The following is a 17,508-nucleotide window of genomic DNA, read 5'->3' on the forward strand; positions in this document are numbered from 1 at the left end:
TTGTAACTTGTTCTGCAGACCAGGCTGACCTTGAACTCACAAAGATCCACCTGTCTCTGCCTCCTGAGTTCTGGGATTAAAGGCATGCACCATCACTGCCCTGTGAAACTTTTTAAAACCATTACAATTTATATAAAAATGCTAAATCAATATTTTTATTGGTTGTTTCTTCTGCTATCTATCTATCTATCTATCTATCTATCTATCTATCTTTGGTTTTCTGAGACAGGGTTTCCCTGTGTAACATCTCTGGCTGTCCTAGACCTGACTTTGTAGATGAGGGAGGCCTTGAACACACTGAGATCTGACTGCCTCTGCTTCCCAAATGCCGGGATTAAAGGTGTGTGCCACCACTGCCTGACCTCTCCTGGCACTAAGACACAAACCTCTATTACTTTACATTTTAATCTGTTTTAAATAAATTGGCCACTGTGATGGTTTGATTGAAAATGGCCCCTATAGGCTCGTGAGGAGTGGCAAATTTAGGAGGTGTGGCTTTGTTGGGAGGTGTGGCTTTGTTGGAGGAAGTCTTTCTCTGCGGGAAGCTAGGCCCAGTGTCACTCTGCTCTTCCTGTTGCTTGTGGATCTAGGTGTGGTATGCTCAACTACCTCTCCAGCACCATGTCTGCCTGCATGCCACCATGATTTCTGCCACAACAATAATGAACTAAACCTCTGAACTGCAAGCCAACACCAATTAAATGTTTTCTTTTGTAAGAGTTTCCATGGTCATGGTGCCTTTTCACAGCAATAAAACCCTAACTAAGACAGCCAGCATTTTTTTTCTTTTTTTAAGAAACAAGAAACAGAAATAGTTGGAACACAATTCTATCAAAGGCAATATTAATCATTTGATAGCTAGGTCGGATGATCATAAGTAAAAAGGAATCATCATTTGGGAATATTTTAAACCCAGTGTTTGGGGACATTTTAAACCCAATACAAACAGCTGTTAACTTGTTATAGAGTCTTCATTTTCTCTGCAAAAGGAATAGGACATTTGAACAGAAGCGACTTACAATGAAGCAATAGTTTTATGATGTTTCAGATCTGATATACAAAGTATCTTGAACTTACTAATAAGAACAAGGTTATTTAAAAAGCACATGAAGTTAAAAACCATTAAGGGCAGAATACAATAAACATAACAAAACACACAATAGCAAAATACCTGGTATATATGAAATTGCGAATACATTTCTTCCAAACGATGCATGTTTAATCTCTCGCACAAATTCTTTGGTGTCAGTTCTGAAACATTGGATCCGGCCATTTTCCCTGTCTGCCACACACAACTGGTCCAAATGAGGCACAAGGGCCAGACTGTGAGGAACGCTGAGCTGGCCTGGCTTGGGAGTGCTCCCAGAAGATTCTACAGAACAAAAGAAAGTCGCAGATACACGGTTTATGGAGTCTTTCAAAGTCTGATGCCACAGCTGTGTAAGTTTTCAAATTCATGAAAACAAACCATTTACTACAGATTTTATATGGGGAAAACCAAACCCATGTCTGGTTTTTGGTTTTATGGACTCAGAATTCTGATTAGAGACCAAGATTGGTGGTGGGTACCTTCTCCCCACTGGGTGATGAACTTTCCGCTTGGTGAAAACTGCACAATCCGACTGTTGCAGTAACCATCTGCCACGAAGATGGCTCCTGTGCTGGGATCCACAGCCACATCAGTGGGCTGGCAGAAATGATTCTGGTCACTCCCCGGCTGCATGCTCCTTCCCAGAATTAAGAGAGGGCCTTCTTTGCTATGTGGGTCCAGTTTGAACACCTTTTTTAAAACAAGAAAGAAAGCTTAATCTCCTTTTCCTGATTATTGTTCACACACACACACACACACACACACACACACACTCATTTGAACAGGCAATTAAAGTATAAATGGCAGACAGATTTATTCAAAAGAAGATGCTTTTAAAACAAGATGGGACCACAGAAATCATCTGGATTAATTCTTCATGTCACAATTAGACATATGGAAATTAAGTTATTTTCCCAAAGCCAGCAACTTAATAAATAGCAAATAGGGACCAGCATTATTTATTCATTTATTTTGAGGAATTTTCCTTTCTTTTATTTTTTTAAGTGAAACTATTTTCATTTTATATACCAATCCAAGTTCCCACTCCCTTCCCTCCTCACATCCCCTCCACCTTCCTTCCACCCCATCCCCATCCACTTCTCAGAGAGGGTAAGGCACATTGCTTTTGGGAAGGAGGGACCAGTATTTAAACATTACATTCATCTCCACTTCCTTTTTTGTCTTCCTTAGCTTATACTACAATGAGCAGATAGCATATGAGGCATAGGGATTCATTGATGTCTGCAACTCTTGCAGAGAACACGGTAATGACTCACTGGTGAGTCTTTGGAGCTCTGTTTGTCTCTGTCCTGTATTTCCTAACTCTGTACCACCATCATTGCATTTAACACGCTTATATGGGGATGAGGTCTTAAGACAATTCCATGACTAAAATGCAGTGTCTTTTGAAAAGGACGAAAGTTTGTTTTACATACTTAATAGAGGCATTGCTTTAATTTATAGAAAACTAAGGTGGCTTAGAAAAGAAATAGTAAAACATAAGCAAAATTAAAAATAAAGAAAAGAATTAAGACCTAAGGATAAAAAGAATAATGGGCAATGTAGGAATTGAAAAGGAAGTTTGAAGGGCTCTAGACATTACAGGGAGGCTCCATATCTGGCGATTAGCACACAAGGGAGGAGAGAGGCCTGATAACATGTTGACTTTTCCTAGCAGAGTACAAAAAGAAAAATGTTGAGGTGAGGATTGATACAGACTGAACATTGGTGTCTTCTAAGTTCATATACCAGAATCCTAACTTCTAACGTCATGGAAGCAGGAAGGAACTGTTTGTCACAGTGAAACCTCATGAGGAAGGTTGGTGTCTTTGTGAGGGGAGACACAAGAGCTTTCTTTCTTTTCCTTCTTCATAAAACAAGACATTGAGGAGATGGCTGTCTGAAATCCAGGAAACCTCACCAGAACCCTGTCATGCTGGTACCCTGATCATAGATGCCCAGAATTTAGAGTTGGGAGAAATGTATTTGTTTGTTGCTTATAAGCCACTGAGTCTCTGGTCTCTATAGAAGCACACAGAACTTACTAAGATATGACTGTTCCCCCTTTTTGTTATAAATTTTTGAGTCATAGAAATGATTTCAGTAAAATCCAGAGACTTTTGAAAACTAACCCATTTTAGCTTCTCTTTGAATATTGCCAAGAAGAAAGCTCACCTGATGAAGAGCCACATCGGTGACCCAGTAATTTCCATCTTGATCTATGCTCAAGCCATGAGGTAAATAAAACCTGGGAAATAAGAAGATTATTTATATTTTTAGCTATATTTTAGTTAGTTATAAATATAGTTATAACTATATTTTAGTTATAGTTCTCCAAGCACAAATGAGAGGAACTTCGCAATATACTTCTATAAAGCAACAACAGTATTTGTTGTTCCATTACAACAGAGACCAAAATGAATTGTTAAAGGAAAATAACCTATTAGAAAAGGCAGAGACCTCCTTGTGACAAAGCTTAAGCAGAAGTTAACCAATCATATTAAGATCTATAAGTAAAATTTACATAAAATTGTACTTATTGTAAAGTATGCTTTATTAAGCAGCACAAATAACATCAAGTGAAAAGCAAGTTTTCAGATGATAAATATTAATGTTTCAGAATATGCATAAAACAAACCACTTTGAGAAATAACAGTGGATTTCTATAGTTTGAATAGTTAAAATATATTAAAAGAAAATACAGTGTTATGAGCATTTTTGTACGTGGCTGTTCATGATGTGTGCATATACACGTGTCGTCCAGAGAGTGATATCAGGTGACTATTTTGATCACTATCCATCTTAATTTTTAAGATAAGACCTCTCATTAGATGTGGAACCAATTGGCTATCCTGACTAGCTAGATAGTCTCAAACATCCTCATATCTCTGTCCTTCTGCCCCAGCACTGGGGTTACTGATGAGACTCTGCAGTTTTTATGTAGATTCTGGTTCCTTATAAAAAGGTCTCTACCAATCGAGCTATCTCTCCAGTCCTATAACACCATATCAACATGCAATCTTCTGGATGTGACTTGAAAGCACTGAGAATGGCTATGGAAGACAATGAAACATAAAGAAAGTAACTTCCAGAAGGACTGTGACCCTCCAGGCACAGTGAAGTGGTGAGCTGAACAGTCATTAGAAAGGGTTGATCTATTTAGTATATGTAAGGGATGCAGACAGAGGCCCACAGGATTGAAAAGCCTGGACAGAGGAAGGTAACACATGGGAGACAGACTGTTCAAATGCCATCTGAGAATCCATGCTTTCTTTGTCTGCATCTAGCCTTAGCAGGGTATTGGCATCAAGATTTTTTTTTTTTTCATGAGCCAAGTGCATAACCCTTTGATCTTAACTAACTGGCTGAACTAGATGCCTGTTTTGGCCACTGAAAGCGAGGTTATGGTTTGCTTGCAGCATTGATACCTCGTAGCTGGCCACATGGGCTTGGCAACCGTTATTCTACTGTCCCTGCTAATTCTGTTCTGGGATGAGGATGCTTCTGATTAATGGTTACAGCACTAAGGATATGGTATTATAATTTGACTTCTTCAAAAATATTATTTTAAAAAACTAAACTTCAATTAGAAGCTGCATTCATAGAAGCTGGCCTTCCCTGGGCTTAGGCAGATGGAGCGGGGCATAGTCCTGGAAGCTGCCAGGTTATAATGGGTCAGGGTAACGCTGTATGCAGGTGTCCTTTCTTTCAATGACCATGAATATCTGCCAACTGTTTTTGCCTGCCAAATGCCATCTAGGAATCAGACCACATAATGAGTGGCTTTCAGATCCAAATTACACGTGCAAGCTAGGGGAAAGCTTAAAATGGTACTTGTTTACTCTTCACTTGTTGGTGGGAAGAGAAAAAGGTCTTTTATTCTTATCAGTGATTACTTGAGTATATAATTTTTATACTAGGGAAATTATTTTTAAACCTATCGGTCTAATGGCCAACAGCTGACTTCATCATACATATCAATGTCAGTTTCAATGCTGACTCTGCCATAGTCACCTGGAAAGTTGGAATAACATTTGTTCATAGTCCAGAGCAAGTCAGAATGGAATTTTAAAAAATTATAAATGGACAAATTAATATTGCTTATAAGTATGGTAAGATGCACGCATACTTATACCGTGGTGTTTGAATCAAGCTAACAATCTAGGCCATCAAATACTTTTCATAGTAAGAAAATGATCCTTAGTCATTTTGTAAGGAGACACACAATTGGCCCAATTTTTTGTATGTATATAAGTTATTGAGCTTCCCGGATGATCCTAACGTTCAGTTGAACTTCAGAACCACTTGTTTAGAAAGTTAATGAAAGAATGATTCACTTTGTTTCCTACTCAAGGGTAGTCTTGTGACAGATTCCTGACCCAATGATGCATTTTATACCCAGCATAGGCGTGCCAGTTTGAATAGCACGTAAGCCATTTTACTCACAGGTTCTTCCCACTGGATTGGAGAATTGCAGCATTATTTGGATCGACGACTAGAATGGTATCTTCTTCAATTGGTCCAAGGCCTCTTTGCTGGTAAACAAACTTGCTGTCAAAAGAGCTGAAAAAATATATTAGAATGGAAAATTAACAACCCATAACTCTGGGGCACTTGGGAAATGCAGGTCACTTACTTGAGAACCTTAATAAAACTCATAAGGGCTAGGATGTTCTTGATTTCATGATCTCTTGAACTGTATAACAAATCATCACGGATGGTCAGTCAGTGTGTTGTGTTCAGTGTGTATTTTCAGACCCACCAGATCCAAAACAAGGGTTTCATTTACACATTAGGGTTTGTGAAGGCCTGATCTGGAGTTGTTAAGACAATTAAAACTTCTTAAGAAGCTTTTCACGGTTTTTAAATGAATGCTATTTTCTTTAAAATTATATGAAGTAAACCTATTAACTTTTTCTGTATTGATTACAGTAGGACATGAGTAAGGAGAAGGAATCAATGTCCTAGCCAAATGTATAACAAGGGAACACAAAAGGATACACATAGAAAGTTCAAATCATTTCTATAAAATGAAACAGGATTTATTACTGAAACCAAACTATACACTTAGAGACATGAAATTTCTCTTTTGAGCAGCTTTTCATTAGTGCAAAATGGATAATTATGGAATAATTGTTTCAAATGAACATAGCACAATTTCTGCTTTTTAAACTTCATATCTTCTGGGCTATAAACCATTATGCACACATATATTTATTTTTTATTTGTATTTAAATAGTAGTATGTTTTCTTAGATGCAAGTTATAACAGATACTGATTTATTTCAATTTCCATTTCCAAAGTCGACATTAGCCCCTCCTCATCCTTAGGGGATTCATTCCTAGACACCACTGGTGCCTGCAATCACAGGTAGTACCAACCCCTCAGTCTGCTACACTTTTTCTTATGTAGCTGCATCGTGAGAAAGCTTCAGTTATGAATTGGGAGCATCAAGAGACTAAACACAATAAATAATAGCATAATAAATATAGTGAAATTTTGAAATAAAATTTCAAGCATTATGGCTCCTGGGATTTGGGACCATTTTTAGGTCTAGAGAGCATGACTCAAGCAAAGTACACTAAGGCTGTCAGCTTGGTGATGAAATAGCTACTAAGAGTCTGAGGCGGTGATGGATGGATCCAGTGTGTGGATGATAGTCAAAGAGATGATTCAAGATGGAGGAGATTTTTATCATACCCATCAAAATAACAAAGTTGTAAATTTAAAATGCATAATTATTCATTTCTAGAATTTTCCAATTAGTAATTTTGGACTGGATTAATTGCAAGTAACTGAAACCAGAAAGCGAAAACTTAAATACGAAGACTGTTTTATGTTTACTGTTTTATGTTTTGTTTATGCTACAAAGATGAGATGGTATCTAAGCTTATTATGGAGCAATGATGTAAATGAACCAAATACCAAGAAACCATTTCACATGTTCATAAACAAAGCTTTGAATCAGCACACACAGATGTGTTTCTATGTAAACTAGATATGTATGTTTTCTTTTAGTTCAACTGGATAATCAACAGAACTGGAATAACATCAAATATTTGTCCAGAAATATTTACAACGTGGGAAGGTGATAGGCTGCTCAAATCTATCGTGCATTCATTTATTAGCTGGCTTTTTTTTTTTTTTTTGGTGGAACCAACAGAAAGGTCCCAGTAGGGGCACATAAAGTTTTAAATCATACTCTCTTGCCATTAAAAATATCCATCACATAATTATCTCAGCTTCTTGACTAGTAAAGTCTTTGGGGTCTATTTTTCCTGAAAGATAACAGTAAGTCCCTGAAGTAGTTCTTATTAAAGATGTATTCAATTGAACACAAAGTATTGATTTATCTTGGTCAGTCTAAAACTTAAGTAAACCCATTGGCATATGTAATTAAGACCACACAGCAGCAGTTAATAAAAAAAATCACTTATTTGTAAAACCCACACAGCATCAGTAACAAAAAAAACACATGAAACACATGATATTCATGGTAAGATGATTAAATTTAAATATAAAATCCTGTTAAGGCAAAAGTAAGGTATGGCTTTACAAGGTAACATTAAGCAAGGGAGGGAAGTAAAGGACAGCCACGCACTATTGCTATCGTAAGCATCCAGGAATTTATTCTGTATCTGAAATAATATTACAAATTAATTTTTACTTGAAATACTACAGCTGTTCCTCTAGAAAAGAAAGGATTTAGCCATCAATAATCTTACTTTCTCTAAGCTATGACATTAAATAACTAAAGTCAAAATAAGCGAATATATATCTGAGGTTGAACTTAACCTTACACAGCATGCTCTCATGTATAACAAGATGGACTCCCTAGTTCATCAGCTATTAAAGTTTGTCTAATATTTCTCATTATTCATAATCAGTTTAGGGCTACATAAAGGTTTAGTGGCTATAAATAATGTGAAAATTATGTTTCCTGTAACAACTAGCAGTTATAATGTCTCTCTTTTTTTTAATGAAATGTATCTTATTTTACTGTTTTTTGGTGAATTAAAATTACTGCATACTCATTGTATAAGATGACTTCACTAAGACATTTTCATACATGTTTATTATGTATTTTGATTTTGTTTACATTCACCTCCATTATGATAATTCCCTTGTGTCAGTCACTTTTATTTACTTTAATCTGATATTTTGTATGAGAGATAAAATGTAATATTTGGCTTCCTGAGTTTTAATTGTGTTGCCTAATACTCATTTATTTCCTACAAATAACATGATTTTGTTCTTCAAGGGTGAATAAGATTCCACTGCTCACATATGCTACACTTTCCCTATCTACTGATGTACATCTAGACTGAGTAAATAAACTATGTTTCCCCTCCCCCTTTTCTAGGGGCAATTTTAATTGATATGAATTTAGATTCACACACAGTTATAAGAAATGGCACAAGACCAGCCTGGTCTACAAGAGCTAGTTCCAGGACAGGCTCCAAAGCCACAGAGAAACCCTGTCAAAAAAAAAAAAAAAAAACAACAAGAAATGGCACAGAGCATCTGTGTAGACTTCATCTTTCATCTTTCCTCAATAATGACATTTCTGTGAAACTACATAGAAGATCACAACCAGGGTATTAACATTGATAGATCCACTGCTCATATTTTGATTCCCCTGCATCACTGATAATACTCAAAAGTTTTGTTGCTTAGGTGTAGAATATATGGGCCCATTTCTTTTCTGACCGCTAGCAGACACGAAGCATTCTTAAGTCCTCACAACTCTTACCAAGTGCTGTTCATGTTGGAAGGACTGAGCGTTTGGACTCATCATGAGCTCATAACTGTGCTATTCCAGTGGTCCTATTGCGCCCTTTCACAAGGCAGCAGCATATCAGACCTCAGCACACCTAATTCTGCATCTGTCCTCTGCAGAATGATAAGCCACACGGAAGCAGAGTATATTTCCTTGCGGCACGTTTCTCTAATAATGGCTTGTAGCCAATCTGTAAATTAACAGCCTCCTTTCCTTCTCAGACATCCACCATCCATCATGTACGTTTTGAAAACCAACAAAACCAAAACTCTTTTATTTCATTAAAAGAAACAAGAATCTGTCTTTATTTTTGAAGTTCACCTTCATTTTCCATCCTCAAAAATTTAAGTTTAATTATTATTCCCTTGTTTTCACAGATCCTGACCACTGGGCTTGACTTCAGAGAATGAAACCTGCGTTAATGAACAGATATAAATAATTCAGACTCAGGGTCCTATGCCAGTCAGGTCAAAGGAGAACACTGCAGCTGCTGGCCAGGTCAATGGAGAACACCCTTCATGAAATGCACTCTCTTGGAGTGCCCACAATGTGGACAAACATCTCTCAAGTAACTGATGTTCTTCTCTAACGGACACAATCTGTGTGATGGCGTCTGCGCTTATCTAAGAAGCTGCAGGTTTCTAATAATGATAACAAGCAGTAAAGTTAATTTAGGGGCCAATCCCTTTTACTTCATCAGTGATCTTTCCATGGTATGGGAGAAAACTAGGAAACAGCCAACTGAGAAGAGAATGGTAACAAAAGTTAACAATGGAAAGAAAATAAATTAAATCTCTATTAACATAATCTGGAACAATTGAAGCCACCAGCGTTCTCAGCTTATCAATATGTATTTCCCAATACCTCATGACAATATAAGCAATAGAATATTAGGGGTTTTGCTTGATTTTCTACCTCCAGATACACTTATGATATCTGTATGGAAAACGGCATCTTGCATACTGAGCTAGTTACTTTTCCAAAGAATTACACTTATTTTACCGATTATCACTACATTTATGCTGTATCCATTAGGGGTCTCTCAGCTAGCGAGTATGTATGATTTTGACTTTACTAACAAGGGACTTTCTTTATGTAACTAGCATCCACCCACAAACAAAAGGAAAAGGAAACACAAAGAAAAGAGAGCAAACTCCAAATATTAAAGAAGCTACTTAGACTGACATCATTTAATTTTATCAATTCACCTCTAGTAATGTGAATAACATGTAAGGAAAGGATAACATTCTTAGGAGAAATGGAGATTCAAAGACATTAGGCATGATTTGACAGGCCTGACCCTCCCTTTTAACATCCTTTAGCAGATGTCTGTGTGTTTAAACTGGCAGCACCAGGGTACATTCAGTCATTCAAAAGACTGGTGATCTTTCATAATCCTTTCACTTGGGATGGCTGGGGTTCCACGAACTAGCAGCTGGTCTTGGGTGTTACACAGGGCAAATAATAAAGGCAAAGCCTCTGTTTGTGAAATGAGCAAACTGTGCACCACACACACACACACACACACACACACACACCTGCCAAACAGAATGGTTTATAAACTCTCTTGTAAGTCTAAGAAAGGTAACCCTTGAACAGCTCACAAATGGATGGCAGATTATATTGTTGCTATAGCAAAGTGATTATTTAGTGTTCGAAAGCAGCCATTCTCTCCCCGCTTTCTGTGCTGTAGCAAAGTCTTTATTTCAACCACATTTAACTTTTCACGGGGTCTAATAATACCCTGCACATTTCACACAGTGCCCGGAGCACTGATGGATTTTGTATGCGTCTCTAAAAAAGCACCCGGTTGCAAAGACGGAGCAGTGGCCTGTGGGCTGGAATTCATCAGTTCTTTATTCTAACAGTTTGAATTCCCCATTAATGATTTTGCACATTACCAGCTAATCAAACAGTTTAGATAAGGCTGAGAAGAAATGCTTTTCCGTATTCATACATGTACAGAGGGCTAAAATAAGTACAAAATAAACTTTCATGCAATCAATCAAAATTAAGGGAATGCAAAATAAGTAATAAAGTAAAGAAAGAAATGATGTGTTGCTGTAATTACATAAATTAAGAGACTGTGAAAGGAAACACAGGTTTCCAATTGAGCAAATAAGTAAAAATCTGTCTTTACTGTTAGGGGAACAGCTTACAAAGCCCCCCTAAGTGGGATATGCTCAAAATATTACATCAAAAAAATCTTGATTGCATATGTAGTTTGGAAAATCTCTGTGATAAGAAAATGGGAAGACAAAGAAACCAGCAGTGCCGTTTGGTCCTCTCGGGGGCCTTGGCTGGGAGACCCCGATAAGCAGAAGAAAGTGTAGAACCAGATGTCAAGAGTCTTGGGCTGTAGATCATGTTCCATCAATATGACCGCTGGGCACAAATGACGTGACAAATTCATGCTGTTATTAAGCAATATGAGGTAATTATTACCCTCCGTTTCATTTTAGACAAAGTTGATATGCAGGCAATTCAAGTATTTCGTTGCATATCTCAAAGCTGTGCAGCAGCTACCAAGAGAGGGTCAGGTCACCTGTCTCTATAAACACGACTTTTTCTCTTTTGAGAGTTGACTGCATGATTTCCATGATTCAGATTTACGGCATAGATGTAGTAGAGGGAAGGATAGCGCAGGGATGAAGATGAATCACAAAGAGCGGCATGGAAGCGGAAGAAGATGTTTGTGCAATTCAGGTGAAGGCAACAAGGCAGAAAGGAGGAGACGATGGGCGCAGTTCTTCCGTAAAGCTCAAGTTTCCCTCAGATACACAGGGATTCGGAATGGTTCAGGCACTTTGAGCTGTGTTGTTCGGGCCTAATCAAATTTTAAGGCATAAAAGAAATGGCAGAGGTTGAAGCAAAGCCTCAGTCAGATAAAATCACTGCAGGCTCCAGAAAACTACAGAGGCAAATCCTGCAATGGATTTTTTTTTCTTAACTCAAATTTGCAGGAAAATCGATTTCTAAACCAACAAATCTAAGCAACAGTTCTCTGTGATGGACATCAATGAAGACTCAGTTTGAGAGCTACATGAGGAAATCTGAAGATCTCAAGTTCTCAGCACACACAGCTTACAGGATTAACCATGCACTTAGTCCCACATTAAAAAAAAAATCATTTACTTTTATTTCACGTCCATTGGTGTTTTTCCTGTATATATGTCTGTGTGAGGGTGTTGGGTCTCCTAGAACTGTAGTTACAGACAGTTGTTACCTGTCATATGGGTGTTGGGAATTGAACCCGGGTCTTCTGAAAGAGCAGCCACTGCTCTTCACTGAGGAGCCACGTCTCCAGCCCCTAATCCCACATTTTAAACTACATTTATAAAGCATGAAAGGTGTGCTTGTCAGATACCTAATACAGGACAGGGAGGACACATTATTTTCTGAATAATTAGGATGAAAATATATGTAAATTTAAACAATGTCAAACCTACTGAAGTGACACGTAGCAGTGACAAAGTTTTAAAATTAATATTCTGAAAAACAGCAAACATACGTTTTTGGAAAAAAAGTTTTTGTTTTGACTTCTTTTATATGTATACTTGAAGCCTTTAGAAGATTAAAAATTAAACAGAGAGCAATCTGACACTCTTTTCTTTTATTAAAAAGAAAAATAAAATAATGATTTGAAGGAGAAACTCAGTGACAGAGTGCTTGCCTAGCTGAGGAAATTTCTGAATTTGGTGCCCATCAAAACACACACAGACACATGGACACACAGAAAGAGAGAGAGAGAGAAAGAGAGAGACACAGACACACATACAAACATACACAAACACAGCCACACACAAACATGCACACAGAGACACAGGCACTAACAAACACACACATGCACACACTCATACAAATATACACAACACAGGCAAAGGCACACAAACACACAGATACCCACAGACTCATGGCACACATATAAACACACACACACAGAAAATACAATCCGATGATACTAATACATATATAGAAAACAACAGCAAAGAAAGTGATGTACCACTACTCGGATCCAATACAAGAAGTAATGTGGCCATTTCCAGAAGAAAAAAGTTAAAGATCTAAGAAATCAAACTGCTTTCAAATGAAAATAATCAATCATCATTAAGATAGTTGAGAGCCTGGGGAACATTTAGCTTACAAAATGCAAATAAAGACATGGAAAAACAGGAGAATGTCCATCCTAAATTATTATGATGAAGGTAGACACAAATTTGAGTTTAGCATGTGAATAACTTTACGGCGTCTGGAAAGGCATCAGAATTGGATAGCATGTCCATACAGAGTGACACACACACACACACACACACACACACACACACACGTATATGTATACACACACACACACACACACACACACACACACACACATATATATATATATATATATATATATATATAAAATCTTGGTTGTGAGCCTAATCTTTAATGGCTGAGCCATCTCTCCAGTCCCACAGGGACGGGACGTTCTTAATGCTGGAAAAAGTCCAGGCATAGAACTACTGATGATACATAGAAAAGGTGCACTGGCAGCTAAAATCAAGCCTTAAGGTGGCGTTTTCTTCTGGCAGTGCTCAAAGTATGGCATCCCATTTTGAATTAGTGAGATCTTGGCTTTTGTTTGGTTGATCCAACATTCTAGATCCCCAAATCTGACATTCACAAGGATAAAGAAAAAAGACATTTTAATACATGATACAAAACTCACCTTAGGAACATTCTGTTGGAATATCAGGATGAAGGCTATCTTCTCTATGAGATGAGTATGATAATACAATCCTAATAGGGATCTCGATGTAGTTTGGCTACCATTTATTTATTTATTTGTTTAAGATTTCTGTCTCCTCCCCACCTACCATATCCTTGATGCTTTCATTTATATAAATTGATAAATTTTGCCCTTCCCTAGTTTTTTGTTGTTTTCTTTCCTGTCAGTAGCAGTTAAAAATCTGAATCAAAAAAATTTCCCAAATCCCTTCCAACTCCATGTGGGGAAGCGATAAATGAGAGAGGGGATACAACTTTAAACACTTGAACATCAGGGCACAGGTATGGAGTTTAGAAAAGGGTTTTGTCATGAGTCCTTCCTGATACAGCCCAACCACGTCTGAGACAAATGATGGAGAGGCCCAGAAACAGGCCTTCGACTATGGTGATGCCTTCTGAGGAACAGACAGAGAAGGGGCTGTCCCAGAAACAAGTTACACTTAAAGTTTAAAGGGAGATAGTTGCTCACATCTGGGCAAATGGGAGTCTCCTTAAAGCTGCATTATTCTCTGCTGTCAATAGGCACTTCCTATTTCTGCTCTAAAGGAGCGTCTTGAAAGTAGTCATGTTGAAGTTGGGGACAGTCAGGAGGAAAATAAAAACCAAGTCAAGAAAGGAAGATAATTTTTCAGGATATTAAGTGGCTTAGGATTCTTATTTATATCGTTTTGATTGGCATATTGATTTACAACAGCTTAAGTCGCAGAGTGAGGAGGGAGGGAGGTTATCGGGATGCGACTTGTGAAGACAGCTGCTGCATGAGCATCCAAAGAAACTTGGGGTGCCGAGATGAAAAGCTCCAAGTTCTGTCTGATCCATAGAAGTGATCCCTTTCTAAGAACTATGAGATAGAAATTACTTAGATTCGATTTAGAGCAAGCCTTTGCCTTGTGAAACCTAGAATTTTGTTGTGTTGAGAAACTGGATTGGAATGGTTTCAAGGAAAATGAGCGTAAGATTTGCCACATGGCTTCTCAGCTGAGATCAAGGGAGGAAGTGTCACTATGTGAACAGTGTGGCAACAAGAATGTGATCTCAACCAGCGTTTAATTCTAGTCTCTATCAGTATGGCATAAATCCTACAAGAAGGCATCACTGTGCAGTGCCTGGTTTTCAAGGAAGAAAACGATTTTTTTTTCCAATTATACCAACCCATACAAACAGGAAGGATGGCTATGCATGACCATTCACACAACAGAATATAAGGCTTTTCTTTGAATAAATTCAAAACAATTAAAACAACAACAACAACAACAACAACAAACCCCAAACTCCTACAGAGCAATCTGTTTCTAATTGTCTTCATGAATAATAAAGCAGAAACTGTCTGGGAGCTGATATCTGTGTGATCCTGAAGACGTCTTCAAAATTATGAATGGAAAAGCTTGCTGTGACCAACAGACCATGCCAGGGAGAGAAAAAGAGACTACACACATTCTTATAGCTAAGAAATGAAGCTGAGGAGATTCGTCAAACAGATAATGAGCGAAGCCATCAATTTCCTCTGCATTTTCCAAAGCATTCATTTACTGATGTCGTTTACCTTGGCACACACACAGCGCTTGGTGGTGAATGTACTTCCATATGATTCTGGGTACCTAGATGAATGTTGGGTGTCAGCAAAAGCAGTTTTACAGCCAGAACTCCCATATAAGCTGCAGAGAATCTTATCCTAATGGCTCCTGTTTCTTATTCTTGTGTTGTCCCCTTCACGCTGGCCTCTCCTGGCCCTTCCCTGCTACTTAACTTCCCTGCTACTTATTCCAGCCTTTACTGTTTGCTTGAGATGGATATAATATTAAAATGGAAGTCTGGACTCTGTCCAATGTTAGTTCTTGCCAGCTGAAACCGTATCAATGGGAGAAAATGATGCTGTAATTTTCTTGTCTGGCAAAATGTAGTAAGAAATTCATGCAGAAAATGTAGCAATATTCATTAAAATGAAGAATATGCCACAATGAGTACTGATAGTTTGCTTTTAAAAGCACTTGTTAAAATACCATTAGATGTTTAGTATCAACCAAGTCAACGCAGTAGTGTGGCAAGATGGCATGCTGAGTACTATTGTTTGCTCTGGATTTCCAAGTATCTTTCTTCTATTCCCTTTGTGTGACAACCAGGAAGGACAGTTACATAGCAGCACAAGTATTCATCTATTTTTGAAATGTCGATTAAATTTTATATCTTAACTGCATAAAAAACTCATCTATAAGTGCTTGACAGAATGAGTTATCAGAATTTGTAGCAAGAGCTCTTAAAAAGAAAAGCGGAGCCCCCATTTCCCAGATGAGAGTCTATAATTGTACACATGAAAGGAGAAGACTCATTAAAATTCACTGAAAACACTCAAAACTTTACTTTCATGTGTAAATCTGCAGTTAAAGAAATCACAAATGGATATTCATCAGTAGAACCAAAACAATGTACTACGTTTTGGTGGCACACCGAAGAATATCTAACCACTGAGCATACTTATAAACTCATGGAAGGCTATCACCAAGCAATTAGGTGGCCAAATCTGTTTTTAGATGTAAAGGACCTGAAGCTTTGCCACTTGCTGGTGAGACGTTGAGGGAAGCCTTGGTTTTCATTTGTAAAATGTGAATTGTCACAGTGATAATAACGCCTGTCCACTTAAGGCACCGATGGGCCTATGGTAAGCAATCCATCCAGACAGGACCCTTAGAGTGACTCCAAGGACACAGTGGAAGACGGAATGAAAGGTCAGAAAGGAAATGCAGAGGAAGAAGCAGCAGCAGTTAAATGGGTCCAGTGTTGGCTTTAGACATAGTGCTCATAAAAGAATTTACATACTAATATTCCTGTGTGGAAATATGAAGGCCATGGCACTCATGGCTCCCACACTCATGGAAGCCAAAACCCTCCAATCACAATGTCCACAATGTTCACACTGTTTTCCATGGCAGGGGATGACAGGAGGGGCAGGACAGGAAGAGCCGAGCCTGACGGTGTTTTTTTTTTTTTTTTTTTCCAAACAAGCTGGGAAATAGCAAAATGTTTTTCTGTAGCCACCTAGTAACTTCCTAGATGATTGCTTCTCTGAATTGCTTTCTTTGAGGTTTTGAAATGCTTCATGAGTGTGGGGCTGAGCTTTTAATGTTTCACCCGGGAAAAGAGAGTACTTTCAAGGAGTAGATAGAGATAATAGGCAGGCAGGATTTCAGGCTGTTCCTGCCTTTCCTATAAACTAGTATGCAAGACTACTTTGTTTTACAATGCACAAGATTTCTCCTCTGCTATTTTTTATAGTTGGGTGCTGAAATAACAAATATGTTTTCTATATAAGAATAAATCCCAGAACTTATACAGGTTGATATGGAAACATAAGACAAACATCTCCAGGCAATTTTTGAAATCATAGAGCTGAAAGGGACGTCATAATCAAAGAACTACTACAATAGAAGCTGGGCATATACTCTGCAGAACACTAGTCCTGAATCCCGGATACACTCATAACTACCTACTAACATCACATAAGGAGAGCCACCTAACTTTCACATGTACCCACACTTCTTCAGAATTTCTGAAAAAAAAAAACAAAGGAAAAAACTAAAACAAGAGTTCACCTGTAAGGACTCTTAATTCAATGGAGAAAAGAACATTACTTACTTTCCATCCCAAACATGGTCACCTCTGTGGAAAATCACTAGGTTATTCTTAGAATCCAGTGCCACACCAGAGACCTGGCCTGGTAACAAGTACACTCCCGGCCAGTCCAGGGCCTCCTCCACATGGAAATCTAAAAGATAAAGCCACACATGGATTCAGCATAAAAACAGAGGCAAAGACGCAGCATCGGCACACAGACTCATGCACAGACACGGAGACACACTTGAGCAGAAAATAC

At 38.0% G+C, this 17,508-nt stretch overlaps 1 protein-coding gene across 10 annotated transcripts in view; it reads right to left on the reverse strand.

The window, feature by feature from the left end:
- Positions 1-17,508, reverse strand: part of Pam (peptidylglycine alpha-amidating monooxygenase) — a 296,395-nt gene that overhangs the window by 23,740 nt on the left and 255,147 nt on the right. For all 10 annotated transcript variants that reach the window (XM_041631786.1, XM_041631785.1, XM_041631783.1 and 7 more), the window contains 5 exons: positions 17,271-17,400; positions 5,537-5,653; positions 3,266-3,338; positions 1,570-1,780; positions 1,172-1,372 (listed from right to left, as the gene is read on the reverse strand). In XM_041631786.1, coding sequence (XP_041487720.1) covers positions 1,172-1,372; positions 1,570-1,780; positions 3,266-3,338; positions 5,537-5,653; positions 17,271-17,400 — 732 coding nt within the window. The remainder of the gene's footprint in view (positions 1-1,171; positions 1,373-1,569; positions 1,781-3,265; positions 3,339-5,536; positions 5,654-17,270; positions 17,401-17,508) is intronic.

This window comes from Microtus oregoni, unplaced genomic scaffold, assembly GCF_018167655.1.
Source record: "Microtus oregoni isolate MIOR12 unplaced genomic scaffold, Mior012 000038F_ref0000394, whole genome shotgun sequence".
NCBI classification, from domain to species: domain Eukaryota; kingdom Metazoa; phylum Chordata; class Mammalia; order Rodentia; family Cricetidae; genus Microtus; species Microtus oregoni.